Genomic DNA, 22,784 nt, shown 5'->3' on the forward strand with positions numbered 1-22,784 from the left:
GATGCTCTTTCGTGCGACTATCTCTCCTTTTATAACAAAATATGCACTGCATGCCACACAGGCCGGAATCGGTGCCAAACCCAACTGCCCCCGCGACTTGGAAGCCTTGGCATAATAATTATACGGCAGGAGCTAGTCGGCTTCGGGACGCCAGCAGCTAGAAGCGGAACTGGGGGACCGGTAGTGATAGCTAGATCAGGGGGAGAATCCCACCATTTTCCTAAAGAAAGGCGAACATGGACACGGCCATGGCAAATACCCGGTAGAGATCCTCCTGTGAAAATAGTCGTACTCTTTCAATGTTACTAAGCTTCACAAACTGCAGTGGTTGGTATCTGTGATGCGAAAGTGGGGTCTGTACAGTCCTCTCATGGAATGCTAAGCAAAATGTCCTCTTGTATATCGTTCCGGTCACTTTTCCCGCTGGACCCGGAAGGCACACTAGGATCCGAACATGCTTGTACTGTACATGGCGTATCGTAGTATTGCAGATGCTCGCGTACAAGTTGAGAGATTCGGCAGCAACGCGGCACAAGAGTCCTAATAACGTCTTTGTGCTAGATGTCCTTGAAGGAAACGTACTGGTATGTAGACGCAAACTCAGGTCCTGTAATGTGATCTGTTTGAAACTAAAGATGTACTTAACAATCTGTGTGTCATGCTGCATGCAGTCTCTGGAATGCCGCAGCAAGATCCTTTCAATTATTGCAATTACTTCGCTGGCCTCAAGGGAAGGGTCCTGGTTCGAGGCCGGGTGATGACAGTCCATTTTGTCTTTAGACGTTTCTCATTTGCATCTTTCCCTCAAACCAATGGATTTTTCTTTGTTCAAGTGTACTCACTTGTAAGATTACTCCGACCTGTTCTTGGTAACTATTTCAAGATGTGTTCGTTGTCCAAAATAATTGGCGTACATGTTACATGATCATGGCCGATCCGTCGCGTCGCTATTTTGATACAAGGTTGGCACCCCGAAGAATTGCCTATCTACATGTAAGTAAAGGACGCGTGTCACCAGTGCACCTCTTCATTCAGACTACGGTATACGTACAAAGTTTCATTTGGAATTAACTTTCGCTATATTTATATAATTATTTATTACAACATCTCAAGACTCGGTGGAAACACCGGCCAATGTGAAGAGAGTGGGTGATTGCCAACCACGGCGATAAATAAAAGTAAGGGGAGGGAAAAAGAAAGAGTAGCAAAATGAACAGCAACAACAACTCCGTAAAGAAAGATAATGTCTAATAAAAACAGTGAAAAACACAGAGACGCAATATTCGTCAGGGGCACGAAAAAACAAAAGCTTCTACTGAAGTACTAAACTAAAGTTGTTTTTCTGAACGTTCGGGTGACAGACCTCGGCCAAAAACGAAATTTAGTACGTAACGAACCTGCTGGTGGAGTGATCTAACGAAAGATTTCGTGAACGAAAATTTGTATTTATACAGTACCAGAAACCTATAACAGCGCAACGATGACGTATACTGAAAATTGTTTGGGGAAATATCTGTCCTTTTCACGAGAGATGCGCCTAATGTGCAAAGTGTGCTCAAATGCCGTGGACGCATAGCTTTGTACAGTCAACCAGTGGACAGAAATGTAACATGTAGACCTGCTATGGTCGTAACTCAGAGTTTCATGCCCAACCGTCGGGTTCCCTGTAACAAGACGGCAACGTCTGTAGGGCCTTCCCCATCAAAATAATAAATATTTCTACTACTACATATCTAACTCGGATGGTGAGCCAATTAAATTATGGTGAAAAAAGGAGGACAACATGTTACGAGTTATGACAACTGTCCACCAACGTAACCAGATCTTATACAGCCAGCGAGTGCGACGAAATGGCACAAAACTGACAAGGACATGTACTACTACTACAGTGGTCCCTCTATAATCCGGCACCATTTGTGCCACGGAAATCTGCTGGATTAGGGAGGGTGCTGGATTAACAAATCTGATCTACTGCTGCAATGTGCATGAAGAGGACATTTGGCTACTGAAAATTGTGCTGGTTTATCGAGGGTGCTGGATTATAAAGTGCCGGATTAGAGAGGGACGACTGTACTACTACTACCGTCCGAGGATCAGCTCGGTGAGGATCAGCTCGGTGAGGATCAGCTCGGTGAGGATCAGCTCGGTGTGCAGTACTGTTTCAATATGAACCAGCTTTTCCACTGCACCATTGAATCATCTGAATGGGGATTAGCTACTGAAACACGGCTAAATCTCCAATCACTGCAGTGAAAATTAAGCTACCGACTCTAAAAAACAAAATAAATTCGAAAACAGACTTCAACAACACGATTACAAAGATGTGTCCGCGCTGTGTACATGGTGTAGCCATGTAGATCTACATGATTGTATTGTCTGGAGTGCGACAGTTGACACGTAAAGAACAATAGGTGCCTGCACTGCGCACTGCGCTTTGCGGTATCGAAAGCATTCATGATTATTTTTGTCAGTGCCTGTCACACATGCGCAGTCCTTCGCGGAAGCTGAGCCATGTCGTTAGCTCTTGTGCTTTCAAGTAAGTATTAGTTTGAACATTTTCAGTCACCTGGTGTGGTTGCAAAGCAATGGCTGAGAAGGCTGAGCAGCCCGCAGCAAAGCGCAAGGCTCTGCCGGTTTCACTGCTGAAAGCTCAAAAGAAGCTATTTGAGCAGGCCGAAGATTTAGGAGTTCCGCTGAGCGGTGGCATCGCTTCGGATGACACCTTTCTGCTCGAAGAGATATTCGTGAATTTGACGCTGGTGTCAGAAAAGGAATTGAAAAGAGAATTTGATAAAATGTTTGCAGCGTATGCGGCAATGCCGATAGCCGTGTACAGGCACTGCAATTAAAAATTTTAGCAAAGCCGGTCGAATTGAATTATTAGAGAACCTATTTCGTGCGGCAGGTTCGACTGTTGGCCACATTTCCACTTCAACAGGACAAGCTGCAATAGCAGTTGCAACAGCTACAGCGACTGAGTCGGGCAGGCTGCACGGTAAGATGGTACGGAATGTACTAGCGTAGATCTACAGAGCTGCATGGTACTGTACTGTAGTGTAGTGGCAAGACGGCACAGTGTTTCTGCTCATGCCTGTATACCTGTGGAGCAGAGGCGACCTATGGCGGGACGAATTCGATCTCGTCGTGGTGTCTGGAGCTTCGTAAACCCGAAGTCAGAGCTGCCACTAGTCTTGCTAAGCTTTTGGCTGTGAAATTCACAGGTCAGGGCTTGTCAAAGGAGGAGATATTAGAGCTAGCAAGGTATTTCGAAGATGGTCCTAGTCGTCTATGCATCGTCATGGACGGCTCAGATGAATGTGATTTCGACCGCTGCAGTATTTTCATGGCATACTTGCTGGAACGTGAGGCCATGGTGACGACGCACGTAATCGTGACAATCCGTCCATGCAAGGTTGCATATATGCGGCAAGTACCAGCAGAAGATCCAAGTACCGGATTTCTCACCGGAGAATGTGAGAGAGTACGCAGAGAAGGTTCTCCGTACACGGCGCGCTGAAATTCTGCTGGCAGAGCTGCAAAGCAAGCCGAATGTGTCATGTCTTATGGCAACTCCCATGTTTTCAGCCCTAACATATGAGCTTTTCAAGAGCAACAAAGACGTGTGGAAGTGTAGCATATCCCTGTATGAATTGATACTGTGCCGAGCCGTAGAACGTGCTGGAGGTGACGTTTGCGAGTCATTTGCACTGGCACCCTGCAAGGTCGTCCAATCGCTAAAGGGCTGGTCCACTTTGCGTTTCTCATGCTGCTGCAGAAAAGGATGGTGTTCAACGCATCCGACGTCAGCAACTTCGACTTGAGCCACTATGCAATGAGCTTGGGTCTTCTGCAAACATACCAATGGAAAATGCCTACGGATGCTCGGCAATACCACTTCTGTCATCTGTCATTGCAGGAGTTCCTGGCGGCATGGTTCATGGTAGAGTGTGTGGTGCAAGAAAGACATCATGCCATTGCACTGGCACGACGACTGGGCGCGTACGATGGCCACATGGCAATGTTCTGGAAGTTTCTCATTGCTCTATGCCCAGAAGACGTGTCGCCGACTATCATGGAGGAGCTATGGCATGCGCATTCGGCTGTTGCCGCTGCAGATGCTCTATGCCCAGAAGACGTGTCGCTGATCATGATTGAAAAGCTATGGCGTGCATATTCGGCTGTTGCCCCTGCAGATGCTTCCGCCGCAACTAAGGTTGCCAATGAGATTTGCAACGACTCGAGTGTCCTGAAAGATGAGATGGATATGGCGAAGGTTCACGGCAGGCTCTGCGAAGTACTGAAGCCTGAGCACACGGTTGCCCTCGCCGACATTCTCCTCATTCCCCGGCATGAACGTGGTGAGGGCCAAGGTGAGCATCGTGTGCGCCGTTCCATGCCAATCGGCCGAGAGCACACGGACGCACTTTTCCTAAAGACTCTCCTCACGGTGTGGGTTGAAAGCGGCAGTGTGGCGAATGGCCCGGTGCTGCTGGAAGCACTATCTGTGTTGGATGCCGAGCTGGCGTGGCCGTGCGAGCGTCTCCTTCATCCCGCTGCTATGCTGCTGAGCAATGCCTCGCTGCAAGTTACTCCTTCCAGCAATGTACGTGTAGCATATTAAGCTTTCTCTCCCGTAGGCTAGTATTCTACAAGTATACACATTAGTAGCTTGTTTGTCCAGCTTGTGGTGACACATCAAGAGCATGACGAGTATCACTGTGTGTCCTGCAATTGGAAATGCCCTTTCTGTCGTGCTGTGCTTGTATCAAATCTTCATCTCCTTAGTGTTGTTCTCTCTTCGCATGAATGTGGAGCTCTCAATTCTTTACTGTGTGGCTACACATGTTTTGATTTGGAGGAAGTCAACCTCAGCTGGTCTAGCATTGGAGATGAGTCGTTTCATAGCTTATCAGTAGGATTATGGAGGTGTCGTGCTATACGTGTGTTAAATTTTTCCGTGAATGATCTTATTCATGATGGTCGGGCATCGTCCTCCGTGATTTCTGCATCGTCTGCTAGTCCTGTGTGAGTGAATGTCAGTGATAACGGTGTTGGTGTGAGTGGTTGTCTGTCGCTGTGCCGTGCATTTTGTCAGTGTTGGAATGTACAAGATGTTCAGATCCAGTACATCTATGCGGAAAGTGATGGCACCGCACCATTGTCTGCAGTCTGTGAATTGTTGCAGCAATGTACACAGGTGACCAGTTTGGGGTTGAACAAGAAGGTGTTTGTGAGTGGTGAGGGTGATGACCTGCGATTCATTGAACCAGTGAGGGTGTGTAGATCATTACGTGGACTGCGGGTACACAAGTGTGGCTTGAGTGAGAATGTTTGCTCTCAGCTCTTCACTGTGTTTACGGGCAGGAACTGTCTGGATGGCTTGGATATTGTCTGAGTGTGTAGACTGGTTGTAAGAGGGTACAATTTTCACGCTTTATGCTGTGTTGAAACATGATCACACAGTCGTGTAATCTGATGAAGTTGCAAATTCTTGAGACTTTGTAAGGTTTTGTGGTGTTTAGTTCCCCTGTATACCCTCACCATATTTAGGCTCTTCCAATATTCCTCTTGTACATATTTTATTCATGCTTGCTGCTTGCGTGCTCACTACTCGGACGCGTGTGAAGACATTTCTCCTGCCTCAATGCCTATCACATATCTTATGCAGCGCTATGTTGTTCTGTCCTTATCTATATATCATCTGCAAATATATTTGTAAAGTATAACCTATACCAGTGTTGCCTATGACCTCATCCCTCTTCGCTTTGTTTTCGCCGTCTGGGCTCTCATTTACATGTATCTTTGCAAGTTTGCTAGCTTACTTGACTGGATGTGTGTTTGCGTGGATACTTGCCACCTACATGTAATACTTACCTTCGCCTTTAAAATACCATTGTGCTGTTTCTTTTTCGCATGGTTCATAGAGTGTTGTTATCCACAGCATGGTCCATAGAGTGTTGTTATCCACAGCATTTCACTAGCTCCTGCCTTGCTGCTGCTGCTCTGACATATGTAGTAGGTGTATGTTCAGCAACCTAGTAAAATAAAAGTTAATAATAATAATAACCTTGAGCTGCTTCATTCCTTCTCTCTACTCATCTGCGAGAAGTAGTCACTGATGAATTCGGGAGGCGGGACACGTTTATCATCGGTCAAAACAAATCGGTGTCCGTTGGTTGTGGACTGCTTGTGTTCCTGCAAGTATGATTTACACAAGAGAGATTGGAAGCTGTAGTCGTAGCAATACGTGAAACTCAGAGTTGAGAGACACAGCTTCCAATCTCTCTTGTATGCAAGGCTCTGCCCTATATGGGTATTGAGCACTCTTCGGACAGTGAAGCACACTACTTGATTACGTACAAGTATGATTATGTATATTCTTACATGTATGTGTTGTTTCAGTATTGGCCACTTTACTACCCTCATGCCTGGAAAGGCGCCACTGGTGCAGTGTGTACGGTCATGGCTGTACCAGCTTTCCTATGCCAGCGTTCATGGAATTTGCTGACTCCAGAGTGCATTTCTAATTACTTCACTGAGTCTCTCCCCTGACTCACGTGTGAGGTCTGCGTTCGACACTGAGGATAATTATATGGGCGAAATGATGGCCGGCCGATCCGAATGTATTTGCTTGATGTATCCCTGAACACGTCACGTGATACGGCCACGAATCCGGCTTACTTTACTTCTTGTTTTGAGTAACAGAAAGCAGTAATAGGGCATCCTCTGACATTCTCCACAAGAGTAGTCTCGCCGCTTTTATAACTGTTCTTCTTGTCCAGTGAGGACCACTATGCTAGCTGTACATGTCTGTCTCTTGCTAGACAAGTGTGTAGACGAAACAACCATGCACGCATGGAGCATGGCTATAGGGCATGTACCCTACCATGATACTGGAATTGGGCATGGCGTAATGAGCGACCATGTAGGCGAAATGGGGCCATACCGCCCTCGGGAGCAGACACCGGGCGTGCATCAGGCGGGACAATTTACAGTGGGATAATTTACAGTACACACAGACTGTCAGTAGATGACTCTGGACACCCTGAGGTATTTTTCACATGAAATATTTATGAAAGCTTTCGTGGATGTGAAGACTTTGATTGAAGCTCGCATTTCCCGGGGACTGCCTTGGCACTCGTGACTACCATAATTATGGAGCACAAAGCAGTACGCCGAACCTTCCACTCGGCAAACGAACAGAAAGGTACGATTCACTCCTTACTCAACACCGTGTTTCGGGCAGTTCACCCCTCACCAGTTGCACTTGAGTGACTGAGGATATCTGTATGGCATGGCAGCATTGTGACGTGTTGTTCTCATGGAGCCAAACATCACCAGGGATACCAACCTATAGAGACGCTCCGTTTCCGACAAACCCCTCGTGAGAGTCAGCCTGCAACGACGGTTACGTGAGCCACAGGCATTCATGGAGTTATGAGAACACACTTAGGGCCACTGATTGTTTCGCAACGCTGTCACTTCGAACTGTGTAGTCGCATTCTCGCCCAACGGACAACAGGACGAACTACTACCGTTATGCTGCAACTAACTTTTAGCGGTGATAGCAGCAGTGCTCTCGGAGCACCAATTTCAGTAGTCCATTGAAGCTCAATGAGAAGTGAGCCCCCCCCCCCCCTCCCCCTGCCCGAAACACTGTGTATTGAGCAGAGATTCGTGCCTTCTTGCGGGTTGGTCGAGTAGAATATTCGACTGGCTCCTGAGTGTATGGCCCAGACTGCAGTCTTCAGCAATCAGTCGACAGGAATCGCAAGTGCCAACGTTCGGACCAGTCACCTTCTTCACATATCCGCCGCCCAAGTCGCCCTGTCGCATTTCAAGGAAGGCTTTGGAAAATTGGAAAGAAAGGTTTGGCTTGTTGTGTTTCATGCCCATGTATGTGTTAGTGAGAGTAAAAGTAAAGATGCTGTGTTTTTAGATAACATTAGTGAAGAAAATTTGCTACGAACACGTGTTCTAGTAAATGTGGAGTAGCTGGACACTGGAGTAAGAAATCCAACCAACAGTAAAAGATTTCGAGCTGCGACATTCCAAAATAAGGTGTGATTAATATGTTTAAAGAACTCAGATGGTGAGCTAAGGAAAACAATTGTAACATGGAAAAATGTGAGCACAAGTTATGCGATCGAGTCCACCAACTAAACCAGATTTTTAACAGTCAGACGTGCACAATGTTGTTGGTTTTGTGCTAGATTGTGCACGTCCGACTGTTCAAAATCTCGTTTAGTTGGTGGACTCGATCGCATAACTTGTGCCCACAGTTTTCCATGTCACTATTGATATGTTCGAAAGCATAGAACAGTTTTTCGTTCATGATAAAATCAAAAATAGACTATCATGATGATCGTGCAATGGCTTCCTTTGGTGACGGCAGTGCTTTTCTGCTGTAATGTTGGCTGAACACGATCGTCGCGGCAAAGACCCTGTACGTGATAAAGAAGATGGGAATACATAATGACAAGGTCTACGCAAAGTATATGACACTTCGGAAGAATATCCTAGTACAGTGCTGTACTTCGAAGTACATGATTGTATTTCTTGAAATACAGTACATCCAATGCCTAGAAGTTGTTTTGAGCCCCAATCATTTTATTCACATACATGTACATGTAGTAATGGAATGGGAACGTTGAGACAGTTACACATCACTTCTTAAAAACATCCCACTGCAATGTAATCGACAGCCTGGTTCATGAATCATGTTGCTGGACCGTTCTTCATCATTAAAATTTGTAGGAACTAGACCTGGTCTAGTGAGAAGGCATTCTACTGCCTGTAATTCTGGAGAAGTAAAATACAGTAACAACAACAACGTCTTATTGGCCACAGGCCATCGTGAGAATAAAAGATTTCAAACAATCGTGCCATCTGGTTGAAGTGATAGGTGCACTGCTGTTGTGTAGTGACGTATTTCCCTTGTCTCTACCGTGCTTCTACTGCACTGTACAGATATGCCCACTCGGCACCACAGAAACGCCATTGTGCTTGTTTTGTCCCCAGGAGGCTGGACATTACTTTCTAATTTTATCTAGAATTGTCGCTAACATCACACCTTTGCAGAAAATCACGCAGAGTCAGAAGCTACTGGTAGGTTTCGTGATCCTTTGTGAACATGTATAGTTGTAGTTACTTCGAAGTACTGTGCAGATTTTCCTTTGATGTAGTTGCGGTAGATGTCAGTGAGGAGTTTTACATTGCTCACTCTTCGCCTATTCAGTGAAACCTGTCTAAGACGACCGCTCAAGGGACCTTCAAAACGTGGTCTCCGCTAACAGGTGGTCTCCTGATCCAGTGTCATTTGACTGAAAATTTTATCCCTTGGTCCTGGTTGCAGTGGTCTTCTGGGACAGGTGTACTTGTATTACCTAGTATTACCGACTGGGCTCCTAGGCATCCTTCCTATTTACAATCTCATATTCAGTTCAAGCAATCCTTGCCACTGGCATAGTACAGTGACATCAATGCCTTGCTGCGCTACGCCGCCACATTCGATCAGGAGCTTCATGATTAGTCGTTCATTTTGTATATTATCACTAGCTGGGGTTTGGGCCAATTGGTGGTTAGCAGCAAGGATCCCTTCTCTTCATGCGAAGGCCAAATTTATTATCGTTCCAATACATGTTGGCACGCTCTACTTACATTAGTTAAGGTAATCCTCATCCTGAACAGCCTGAGCAGTGGCATAAGCCAGGTCATTGGCAGCACGCTTCACAGTATAGGACGTGCGCTGAGCAAGTTCCTGGATGTCCTCAGCACTGCGAGAGCCTAGAACATCAAAGGTTAGATAAATAGAAAATCCGTACATAGGAATCAATAGGCAAATGATAGAGTTATTGATGTATAAATAAGAGGTTGTAGACGCCATTTCTTGCCGCTGATCTTCTCACGTAGAGGACACCGTTCATCTCGTCCTTGACAACGCAGCATATCCGACCTTTCCAAATGTAGTCAGATTTGTATGAACCGAGAGACAGAGTAGTCAAAGCTCTCTTAAGATCCAGTAGTATTTTGCAACATATTGTCGTAGTTGCGAACCAATGCAGGCCACACGTCCAACAGCACTTTTCAAAGGTACATTTTTAAAGCGACTAGGTAGCCCTACCATACATATACAGTAGAAAACAACATTACATATATACATGTACATGTACTGCTATCGTGTGTCGCCGCTGCGTACCAGAAGCGTAGCTGTTCAGATGGTTGGCAACCACTCCTGCCACCTTGCGTCCGATCTCCTTGGCAATGGGCTTCACTGTGTTCCAGAGACGCGACGCTCCGCTCTTGATCGCTGAGATGAAGCCTGGGTGTCCATAAGCTGTGTAAGAGATACAGAGACTACCCATCACCGACAAACTATATGAAGTAATATCCACACCAGTGAAGAGTAGTAGCTGAGCAATATTTAAATATTTCTCGAACTTTTCACTGCTTTACATATCCCACAATACGAGGACAGAGAACGTGTTTTTACTCCGAGTTTCACGCACTAACCGATCGTCATCTGTCCTCTTATTGTGTGAACCAGCTCTGCCTCTCGGTATTGAGTACTCTCTTGGACAGCCTGAAACCTCTTTGTTTTAAATATCCCTCAAATGCTACTGGCATGTCGAGGGGCTTTTCATATTACCAAAGCCGACTTAACATTTGCCAACCATAGGGTTAATAACTGGATATACAGTCAAACCTCTTTAGGACGAACACCAAGGGACCGATTATATTTGTCCGCAATAACGGGAGTTATTATTATTATTATTATTATTTCACAATCACGATGACATAGTGCCAATAAGCATGTGATGCGGGCGATTTTAACCAGCCATGGAGTTCTTCTTATCCGTATGGTATACCCAGTGAATACATAGTGATTTATCCAATGGAGTTACCAATACTAGTTCTTCTTAACAATTATGTACTAGCAATCGTGAGCATCGTCGTGCAGATGTATTATAGTATTACATGAAATATATGTGTGCCGACGATCAAGTTCTAAAGGAGAAACTACACGTGGTGATACTTGTGATCAAGAGTAGATAAAAAAAGTTTTTTCTACTCTTTCTGTGATGTTACATATTCGATGGGATCCTGCTACAGTGAACCCTCTGCTTGAAGACTTGCATTTGTTGTGCACATAGATCATTTTAGTCATAATGGGTATCCCCGGAGTCACAAAGCATGTAACAAAAACATTAATGGCTTCGTACTGGGCACCAATCCAACTTCTGTGCAGTAAACCTTGTCATGTCCCTTCTTCTCTCTCTCATGACAGCCACCTTCACTTCCTTTCCCAAGGAGAATCCCTTTGATAGGCAACCATTTGCCTCTGGAGAATCCTTGAAGATATTGTCAAATACACAATTGGGTATCAGGGCAACTCGAAATTGAAAGACACTTACGACCAGCCTCGCGTACTGCGAACTCCAGGGTGTGCTGAACCATGCGCTTTCCAATGGCCTCGAATTCTTCATCAGCTACCTCTGCGATCTGGCTATACAGGGCGTCGGCTTCCACGGCGCGTTTGCCTGGACAAAATGCAGAATATTGTGTAATCTCGTAATGCGAAATTTTTAATTTTTAATTTTCTGTCTACACTTCACGGCACACAATGAAAATAGTCGATACAAGGAAATGATAGTGAATGCAACCACGGAAGGAGAGCAAAGATGCAATAATGTAACAGTATAAACAACCATAATTTTGGACCCAGTTTTGATAAGAGCACGGAAAAGGAAGAATGTATAATCCAAGTGGATACATTCAAAGAGTGCACGGAAAGGCGATTTGTGTGTTTCACTTGCATGTTTTTGGTTAATAAGGATAGGTTAATAAGGTTATCCCTTTTACCGCTAATGACGTACATCAAGTTAGTCAATGTGATGGTAGTAGTCTTGGCCTCCATTTCCCAAAAGTTCAAAGGCCCAGTTGCCAAGACACTAACGTTTTGGAGTGGGCTATTTGCCTTAATTTTAGCATTTTTGTCCAGTGGCTGAATGGCACACCTTTGTAGCGGTAAAGGGGAACTTGAGAAGAACACATTGAACTCGCACTGGAGAAGCGACAAGGGAAGAATTATTATTAATCCCATTTCCGCGTCAATGTCAGCAATTTGTACATGATAAATGCCCACAGATTCGCATAATTATGCCGAATGGATACGGGAAGAGGACAGCCAACAATAGACAGCACGACGAGGGTCAAGAAAAAACAGACCAATAGCTAGCACGAGGCACAACATCAAGGCACGAGAGGCAGAGTACTGCTAACAACAGTTTTAGACAGACAAACAAATGCCAGGACGAGAGATTGTTGCACCCTGCCGAGAGAAAAACGACGGAGTTCCCAGCACTATGAGATCCCGACGTTAGCCGCAGACGGAGCGGCACACGGCAGCCCACTGTCCGCGGTCCCGCCACAAGTCTCTGAGGGAGTGCAGGCCAGACAAGTCTGTGACGCCTTGCCTCCCTGCACCCCGGAGGTCCCGCGACAGGGAAGAATACAGGATTTTTTCTAACACAGCGTTCAATAGAGACGCAATGTACGAGCACTGCAGCAATAGAACATAAAATAATCAAGTTCAATGGGGGTTGAGAAGAAAGGGGAAAGCAGGGAAGTGATGCCGCTCTCCTGATAGCGATTCAGCCGACCTTACTGGGTCACAGCGTCGTAAAGCCAATGAGGCGTCGCAAGCGTAAAATGGGGTGGGGGGACAATGAAGAAAAATATCAGGACTGATACATGTTTTGACAGTGTTTCCGCCGTCAGCGCAAACTAAAACGCATTACGAATGCTTATGTTAAAAATAGGAGTACTCACTTCCAAGAGCCTTCAAACCTGACTGAGCCAGTGAGTGAGCAGCGACCTTGGCCGCCTTTATTGCTGCAGCTTTCAGTGAACTGAAGAACGAAGGGGACCTGGAGCCTAGCATATGAAAGTAGTGGAAAGGCGTTGGAGAAGAAGTCGTTAGTAAAATGTATCTGAGATTCTTAACAGTGAAAAATGATATTCCAAGGGTTCCCCGCCGTTGCCAGAAAAAACATCATAGTTAAAAAAATAAGAAATAAAAAAGTCGTCCTACCATGCATTTGTTGTGGGCATAGATCGCACAAAAGAGTACTTCGAAGTAGCAATAAGGAAAGCAGGATTACTCGTGAATGTATATTTCTGTAACATTCAATCTTCGAACAATCAGATGTTACACCTGTATATATCTCATCTTTCCAACACCTTCTCAACCAAGGTCATCCACTGCATTTAAAATTAAATAATCTTCCAAATGTTCCTCCTTCGGTCTTCATCAGGGAGTATTGTACTGAAATCAAAGCTGGCTCAGCTGCAGTATACATGTATAATTATACTGCAGGGTGTACCCAGTGAGCTGACAGTGCTCAACACCGCGGGGGCAGAGGGTAATACAGAACAGAACAAGGACAATCAAGGCTTGTTTGCTGCGACTTGAAGTTTCATGCGCTCGCAATCATCAGGCAACATTGTTGTTCTGTTCTGTATAATTATACTCTATATGTAAGATCAACCATGAAACACGAGTAGGCCTCATTACGTCAAGTAGTCACAGGCCCAAACGATCACAATGAGGTCTAGTAACAAAACAACGGGGTGTTAAACCATCGTCAAGCATCAAAGCCAGAGTACTGGAATTGAGAGGAACGTAAGGTAGGTTTCTCCTGGATACGCCATCATCACTGTACTTGCCATGCTTCGTCACCATTGCGGCTAGCTTTCTTGGATCCATTGGTGTGATGTATGGAACGATGCCAAGGCGACGGAATGGATCGCCCACTACGGGTGAAATGCAGGAATAAATCGCATAGTAAAAGAGAGAAGAAACACATGAGAACGAGTTATGCAGCAACTATCCACGACTGTAACAAGATGATAAACAGTCAGAAAGTTGCTGCATAACTTTTTCGCATGTGTTTCTTCTCTTTTTATACATTTATTACTGGCTCAGTATCCGAGTTTACAAATCACATAGGTTTTACATAAATTTGCAAATTGAATCGAATAATGATCATGATCATGATCATGAAATATTCCTTTTTACCAATCCATGTTCTAACCAATATTCATTCCCTTTCTCATTCCCTCAACTAAAGAATATTCATACAGGAATGATTCATATCATGTTCTTTCCGATGATTGGCCAAATGGCCACGAAACTCACTCTGAGTAACAACGAGAACATAGCCTTGTTTCATATGCTGCATGTTTGTATCGTTCGGCTTAGTAATCAACGTATGGTTCACATTTGGCAGTAACTAGCAACTTGGATTGTAGAAGGATTTTAAATGCTTTGTAGAATCCATGACAGTTCCATAGGCATTCCAAACACTCGCGTAGTTTGATTTCTTCCTCTCCAGTGTAATCTCGAGCGTATCGTTGTTGTTAATTGTTGTAGAAGTTTATTTAAAACGTCGCACCACAAACAGGCGGTTTCGCCTCCTTTGATACAATAATGTAGACGACAGAGGGAATGAGAGAGAGCGGGGGACAGAAATACGGAGAGAGGAAGGGTAGACAATAGATAAGTGAGTCAACCTCAAGGCTACACTAAAGCAAAAACGGAATGGAAATATGTGAGTACCATTATAATATGTAGAGGAGCATCATACAAATATTGCGAAGCACGTTTCCTATTCTTCAGTCCGCTATACCACAGAAACACAATAGCCGAAAAGCATTTAAACGGAGCCATGATGCGCTTTTACAGAAACACAATAGCCGAAAAGCATTTAAACGGAGCCATGATGCGCTTTTAGCAGGGCACAGAACTGAAGGTGGCTGGGCTCGGAACGGAGATCAGGCGGGAGCTGGTTCCGCAGGACTGCGCCCATGAACTGCATGGTCGCTGAATCCGCAGGACCGGGACGAAAAGGTACTTGTAGAAGGTGATGTGCTGCTCACCGAGTGCAGTCACCAGTAACCCTCAGGAAGAAGCTGGTGGGTATTCGCAGGACCATAAGAAGCTAGTGTCGGGCAATTCCTCGAATGCAGTCGGCTCTCCTCTTTTTTCATATACCATACATAACATACATGAAATATACCAGGGAACATAACTGCCGGTTTGCCTAACTGCATTAGCCGCCAAGAGCTACTAATACCTCCAGGTCTTTAGATACAATACGCCGACTGTTCTTCCGTCGTTTTGAAGCCCCAGTTTGGGAAATTTTGTTAAAGGCCAAAACCCACACTTCAATTACCGGTATACAAATATCCGTTTCACCATCCCGTGTTCCTTATATTTAGCGACTGTATACGTATATGTTATCGCATGGTTGCTGCGGGCCTTATGGCATATTATTGCCTACGGCCCTCGGGCTAACCTCTCGGGGCAATAATATGCCATAAGGCCCGCAGCAACCATGCGATAACAAATTTATCACATGGCCCACAGAGCAGACCATTGGGCTGCTGTTGAAATTAGCCCAAATGCCAACACAGTATGACCACAATGTATATTGATGTGCTATCATTATCAAAACAGGAAAAATGAAGATATTTCTCCTACACCCTAACAAAAAGTCTGCTACAGGCCATCAGAGCGTATACAGTACTGAAAGACGGAGACAGAAAAAAGTGCCGGCACCGCATCGTCATAGCAATAGACATGGCAACGACAATAAATACAGCAGAATCATAATTTCAGTTGCAAAATTAAGAGTGCTACCACAAAGACTTTCTTCATGTTTACATGTGTATCAGGAAGCTGTCAAATACAGTACTGCAACAAGTGCAAGTATTTGACGACTCCCTGGTGTGTAATTCTGAGGACAATTTTTCTTCTTCTTTTTTCAGCTCCAGATAGCTGTATTTTTCATTGCAAAACATTCCTGAATTGTTGTGTTTGTTGTTCAAGCAAAGGTGAAAGCAGAGGACAGATGAGCCTGGTAAGAGTTTTGCGTGGTACATGAAGACCACACACAGCGAGGATCTGAAAACGCACGACGCTGAGTTGAATTTGTGCTATTTCAAATAATTGTTTGTGATCACAGTACCACTTCGAGCAGAACTGAATCTTATCCAAAAGCTTCCCGACGGTCAGGCTGCCAACATGACTGAACAAATGATCCCTGCAAGCACCACACGGCAGACGTCCGAGGCCATGCCCATTGCCGGGATGTCCATCTCCAAAAAGAATTCCATCTTCGTCTCAATGCTACACTGCGACTCGTCGTAGAGTCGTACATTCTACAGAGTCGTCTTAGTCACGCGAAGAAAGCTGAGATCGCCACTTTCGACCACGCGTTCACATCCCGTAGATTTCACGCGTACAGTCTCAGTCAGGGTTGTCACTGACGACGGGCTTTGGACGCGGGCGTTGGACTGATTTATTGCCCGCTCATACAGATCAGTGATTGGCCCGATCCAAGGAAACACTCACGTGACATGTGATAAACTGTTTTATGTCCTCGTTTTACTTGATATGCTCTAGGCAAGAAAAACACCCACTGAAGATGTACTGGTTGAAAGAAAACCTGGATGTTGCGATCTATTAAAGAGGTACTCACTGAACGAATCACTGCTGCGGTAGCCAAGTTCACTGGAAAAATCCATATCTGATTCACCTGGACGAACGCAAAACAAAACAGCATTGACTGGTGATTTCACACTAGACCTGGCCTCTAATGACACGCACATAATATGTACATTGTATTGCTGTTCAGTGCAACTTATCTGGTATATAACCAGTGAACCACTGAAATGCATATTGTCTTAAATTAAACGCTTCCAATAATTGAAATGACTGTCTTTAGTGTTACACATGCACAATGACACGAAACTGGTGAAGTAACTTTGCAGCTATAGTGTGGCGATGTGTTTGATAATAGTGCAATAAACGTTTAATATCAACCCTTGGCGAGATATCAGAGTTATCTCTCTCTGACTGTGGTTTATGGTGTGCATAGAAAGATAATGTCAATTTTCAGGATTTCCAGTCGACATGACATAATTATAAACTCTTGCCACGGTAAATCCAAGTGAAAATTACGTACACACACACACACACACATACGACACCCCAGACGAAGCGACGTTGAGCGGCATAAGGTTTCAAAATCAAAATGCATAATAATAGATGATCAGACAGCGACATTTACATGTAAATATACAAACCGAAGATCAATACGCTCTCGGACAGTCTCTTTACAAAAAATACTTAACCAGTTATTACCGTCGTTCAGCTCGTCAAGGTTGTAGTCATACTCGTCTTCAAGGGCTGCATCCGCTCCGTCAATGTTTAGCGACGGACGAGCGTGACTAACGGCGATAGTGAGCATGAAAACTCCGATCACCTTCCATTGAATGGTCGCCATTTTTGTTCAGCAATATTCAAAGTGCTTCGCTACTATTGTGCTGATGGCGAAGTGATTTCTGAATTTCTTTGAGGCGCTTCTTATACGATTCACCGGTTTGTACTAGCTTCCCAGTTGGGGACTGAGGCTTGTCCCAAATAACACCCTGCAGTGGCTTGATTTCAAGACATTCCACATATTCTGTCCAACCCTACTTCCTGCAGCTGACTGATGGAGCCATGAAATGCAGTGAACGACTCACGTGTGCCTAAAGCAAGCTGTCTTTATTTTGGTTTTTGCTCAACGGGTGAGGATACGGGTTTGTCAGGGAAGATTTTGGCTATGCTCTGCAACGATTATCTTCTCCTGTTTGTGCCACGCTGGTCAGTGTCGCAGTTCAGAGTTAGCGTAGAGAGTGTAACATCAGTTGGTTCGTTGGAACAGATCAGTGCGTGTGTGTGTTCCGAGTACTGGTGCAACCATGTTATCAACTCTGCTGCTCGGCCGTTGTTCCCTTCTCGCTCTTTTTCTTCTTACTCTAACCACTTCACACGCTCTGCCTCGAGGTCGCAATGACAGGGCTAGGGCTGTCAGGAATGAGTACGATTGGACAATAACAAGACGATCACTGGATCGCCGAATCTCCGGTAAGGTTAGAGAGCTATCAAGACCAACTCTGCAGTTTGTGTAGTTAGATTGAGTTATTGGATTGAATTTTATATGCCAGTAATCCATCTCATGCGATGGCCCCCGAAATCGTTCATGAAACATAAAGGTGCATAACATGTAGCTCTCGCTTATGGCGTTTGTGATCAGTAGTTGCTTTTTACGGGCTCTCTTATAGTGTTTGTCCTGAGTATGCAACTCACTATAGTCATTGGAGGGACACCTTGTTTCTTCCTTTGTTTATGTGTCGAAAAGGCACAAGACATTTCCAATACAACGTCGTGTTAGTCTTTTAAATGACGCTCGAAACACGCCGATCATCACATTCTCTATCTCGCTGGAAACAATCTGACAATCTGCAATCTCGTTGCTGGTAAGAAGTGATGGATGTGCAGCGAGATAGAGTAGAGCGTGTGGTGTGGTGGGTGGGCTCGTGTAGACTGCCATACTTGTTACTAAATCGACTATGCTCCCAATTAAATGCGGAACGCAGTGCAGGGGATCTGCTGCTCAGCCGTCCCTGGTGGTGTTGGTGTCTGCACAGACAAACCGAGGCAGGAAAATAGGATATGAACGACTCTGCGTTGCTTCACGTGGTGTATTCCAAGCATTGCATTCCAAACATCACTGCTCTTTGTGCAGATGGCGTTATGCAGCGAAGGGATTCCTATCACACTGGAGAAGTGGCGAATGTCTTCGGCCTGGTCGGCAGTCGATTGCTGCGCGACGCGTGCGGCAATGTCAATACTGGAAAACGAATGCTGGGATCACAGGACGGTGAGGAGAAAGAACATTATTGTTTACTCTCTTTTTTTACACTTCGTGTTCGAACTCTCGCCGGCTCTGAACCCTAGGTTATTGAGCTCTGTGTTTTGCCTGGTCGTCCCCCTTGCACTGAAAATGTTGAGTGTATTGATGATTCATGCGCAGGGTCCAGGCTGACTAAGACTAGTATGTGTTCGCATCATGATTGTTATGCTCTTGCAGATCAAGAGGTAAATGGATGCCAGACGGCGCGACGCTCGGCAGCACGTCAACTCCAGCACGGTCGTCGAACTCTACCAGACTTCGAGCCGGAGCGAGCTCCCTACACAGTAACAACTGCGGCCCGCTCTCACAATAATGCACGGTATCGAGGAGCTCTGAGCAAAAGGGCTGACATAGCTGGCCAAGAGTACGCCATGGGCCTTAAGATTGTATAAGCGACTCCATTAATGTGTGAAAGGCCCATGATTGGGAGAGCCCTGGATAGTTTTTCCCAATACATTGTACGTACGATCGTCTGAGTATGACATTCACTCTTTTTATGTTTCAAGCCAATGTTTGGCGTTTATTACTGACATGTGTATGCCAGTAAACATGAATGAGCCAAAAAAGGTCTCCGATAATTAATAACACGACACACTCTAACCCGTATTCTGTGATGCTCAATAACATGCATGTATTAACTCCAATCTTCTCTTATCCTCCTACGTACAATGCCAGTGACCGTGACACAGTAGTACTCGTGCTGAAGATTGCGCTGAGTGAAATTCCCAATTGCAACCAAAACCTAGTTCTCACCGATCTTCTGTGTTAGAAGTACATGTATGTGCACTTCAAGTAAGAGCAACAACAAATTTAATTTTCACAAACGCCGCACCTCAAAGACTTTTAAAGTCGTGTGAGTTGCCAAGAGGAATAGCGATTGCTTGCCGATGAATGCATGTTTGTCTATCGAACACTGCTTTAAAGCCGTCTTGGGTCCAACTGCACATGAACTACATGTACGTGTACTCTATAGCTGGTGCATTGTAGTGCGATACGACTGCATGAATTCTACGTGGTGGCCGTTATGGCCCCAATGGGGACGTGCTAGAGCTATTTAAATTTCTCATGGACACATATTTTAGCGTAGAAGATGAAACGGAACACCTACATCGACTGGCCTTCTTTTCCGAGGCACGATAAAAGAAGAATGAGGCACTAGTGCCTCACATCGCGTAATTATTGTGCCACATAATTGTCGATCACCGGAATGTGCCAATGGTCACTACTCCAACTTCCTTGTATTGGCTATTTTCATTACTACCGCCAACAAGTGAGAACCGCCAAGGACAAACACAGTGACGCACTAGCCCATCGGATGGAACAGCAAAATCGACGAGGCACATACAAGTGGTGGAAAAAGGCTATATATATTATAATAGGATTTCTGCAACATCAAAAATATTTGTTTTTAACCGATCCCAACTGTCCAACACAGAGGAATCACAGCAAAGACCCCAATGGAAAAAGCAGAACTCCTCTCTGAATACTTACTGAATATACGCAGATCAATGCACAGCTTCAACAGATGCAACAACAATTACTCCACGTGCGGCATCTCATCTCCCAACGACAAATTTCACTTCAAACCAATTGAAGTACGAACTGTGTTCACGCACCTTCCCATCTACAGCAACACAAAGCCACATCTGATCCGGAGCTGATCTCAATACTACGTAACACAGGAGATATCTTGTGTGAATCTCTCAGCTATCTTTTTAATAAAAGAGGCCTCGCCAAACCAATTTTATAAACGAAAGGATATATAATACTGGTACATTGTTATTATAATTCATTGTTATTACCTGACGATGGCCAAGTGCCGAAACGTTGTAAAAATAACGGAACTGGTTCGGATGTGCAGCGATATGGGAATGGGTGTGTCCACCCGAATTCCTTTCAGACATGAAGCTGCACGAAACCTCAGCCCTTCTTCAAAGATATAATACGATCCAACAAACTACCTCCCCATCTCACTTCTTGGACCCATAACAAGGGTCTTCGAACACTGCCCTGCTCAAGGCCTATCCCAACATCTTGTCACAACCAACTACATAAATTAAAAACAGTTCGCCTACACCCGTCACAAATCTATTACAGATCAGCTAGTGTTGCTTACCCACCAGATGGCAAAATGTACGGACAGAGGTTGGGATTATAATTATGTACACTTTCTGGACTTCCAGAAGGCATTTGACCGTGTTGATCCTCAAGTTCGCGTTGCGCAATTCCATGACATCACCGAAGCTCAAAGCTACAAATGGCTAGAGAGCTACCTGGATTCTCGCCAACTTTCCGTCTAGCTTGATGATGCTAAATCCACTCCAAACGTGTTTATGTCTGGTGTGCCTCAGGGGTCTCATCTCGCTCCAATTTTATATCTTATAATTATACATCAACGACCTACCTCTAATGGTGAAGCACTCAACACCATAAATCTTTGCTGATTACGTGACCCTATTTTCTACCCATCCCACTACACAAGCCAAACCCAACTGCAGCCAGAATCTCACAGCCGATCTTGAAGCTTGTCAGAGTTGGGCAAACCTCAGAAACGGTCGATTAGCTCCTGAGAAAACGCTAGTGCTCAGCCATTGTGATGGCCCACTGGTTAACTTTGAAAAGCAGACACTACCACCATTATCCACACACCAATACCTCAGCATGATCCTCACCACCGACCTGAACTTCACAGCACACTACAAACGAGTTCACACAAAATACCAGCAAAGCGTCAACCTGCTATACTTCATGAGCAAACACCTCACTGCATCCACCATCATGACCCTCTACTAAGGATACGTACGACCAACCATTAGGCATCAGCGGGTAATGCTAGTAAACTCAGCCGATTATGCTTTTCAGAATGCCAGCAAAAACAGGATATTATGCTCGTTTTAATGCTTTTTATGCTAGTTTAGGGCGCTTTATGCTAGTAGCAATACATGACCAAATACAGCAAACAAATCGCAGAAGAGTACGCGAAAAAGTCTGTTTCCAAAGTAGGTATAAAGATATGTGCGCAAAAATTGATTGATCGGTGGTAGACTACTAGTAGCTACTACTACTCGAACAAAGGCAACATCGTTGTACGCAATGGTATAGTTTGGGTTGGGATGGTCATGTGGCACGTACAGGTATATGCATTTTATCAGGGAGCACTGTATTCTACGACTCTCTGGCCATGCGATGCTGCAAATCGCGAATTATGCTAGTTTCTCCAAAAATGCCTCATTATGCCGGGGCAATGCCCCCCCCCCCCTTCTGCGAACACCCCCATTATGCTAGTTTTAATACATGTACTAGCATTACCCGCTGATGCCTACCACCCATTGAGTACGCTAGTTCAATATAGAGCTTCACCCTAACTAAGGCCCAGCTCACCGACCTTGATGTGCTCCAGGCCACAGTCGTCAGAAGATATCTACAAAAGAAGAGAATATCTTTTTACCGGACTGAACGCAAATCAAACTTTATTGCCATGGCCATGCGAGAATCTCTACATTGTCGAAGAAAATTCATGGAACTTGTGGGCACAAGTGATGCGATCGAGTCCCCCAACTAAACCAGACTTTGTACCGTCAGACGTGCACAATCCTTGTCCGTTGTGCACATCTGACTGTTCAAATCTGGTTTAGTTGGTGGACTCGACCGCATAACTTGTGCCCACAATTTCCATGTTATACATTTTTCCTTGCCTCACCATCTGAGTTCTTAACTATTCATGGGCTTTTCGTCATTTGTTTAAGTATATTAGTATATTACTAAATATTCTGAATATGTCTTTCCTTCAAACCAGTGAATATCCTGAATATCTAACCCAGTTTGACTTAACGCTCAGCTGCAGCCCAAGACAGCCCAACAAGATCAACTTTAATTCACATGGCCGCACATTTCTAAACTCTTCTTGTATAAAATATGCATACTGTGGAACTATATCCCAAAAATATCACGTCTCTTCCTTGGTTCCGTAAAACTCTT

The 22,784-nt window shown here is 44.8% G+C and overlaps 2 protein-coding genes across 3 annotated transcripts; one reads left to right on the top strand and one right to left on the bottom strand.

Annotated features, from left to right (window-relative positions):
* Positions 1-7,857: 7,857 nt before the first annotated feature.
* Positions 7,858-17,396, bottom strand: LOC135829573 (uncharacterized). 2 transcript variants are annotated; one of them, XM_065341971.1, is made up of 8 exons: positions 17,210-17,396; positions 16,545-16,601; positions 13,729-13,815; positions 12,832-12,936; positions 11,415-11,540; positions 10,199-10,336; positions 9,661-9,786; positions 7,858-8,444 (listed from the first exon to the last, which is right to left on the bottom strand). In XM_065341971.1, exons 1-7 carry the CDS (start codon positions 17,349-17,351, stop codon positions 9,662-9,664), a joined length of 780 nt encoding a protein of 259 aa, XP_065198043.1. In that variant the 5' UTR covers positions 17,352-17,396; the 3' UTR covers positions 7,858-8,444; position 9,661. The 2 variants fall into 2 exon arrangements, with proteins under 2 accessions (XP_065198043.1, XP_065198044.1); XM_065341972.1 differs by lacking the exon at positions 13,729-13,815.
* A 245-nt stretch (positions 17,397-17,641) lies between these two features.
* On the top strand, positions 17,642-19,497 carry LOC135829526 (uncharacterized). Its single transcript, XM_065341925.1, has 3 exons — positions 17,642-17,977; positions 18,639-18,773; positions 18,984-19,497. Exons 1-3 carry the CDS (start codon positions 17,812-17,814, stop codon positions 19,196-19,198), a joined length of 516 nt encoding a protein of 171 aa, XP_065197997.1. The 5' UTR covers positions 17,642-17,811; the 3' UTR covers positions 19,199-19,497.
* The last annotated feature ends 3,287 nt before the right edge of the window (positions 19,498-22,784 follow it).

The sequence above is a fragment of the Sycon ciliatum genome, chromosome 13, assembly GCF_964019385.1.
Source record: "Sycon ciliatum chromosome 13, ocSycCili1.1, whole genome shotgun sequence".
NCBI lineage: Eukaryota > Metazoa > Porifera > Calcarea > Leucosolenida > Sycettidae > Sycon > Sycon ciliatum.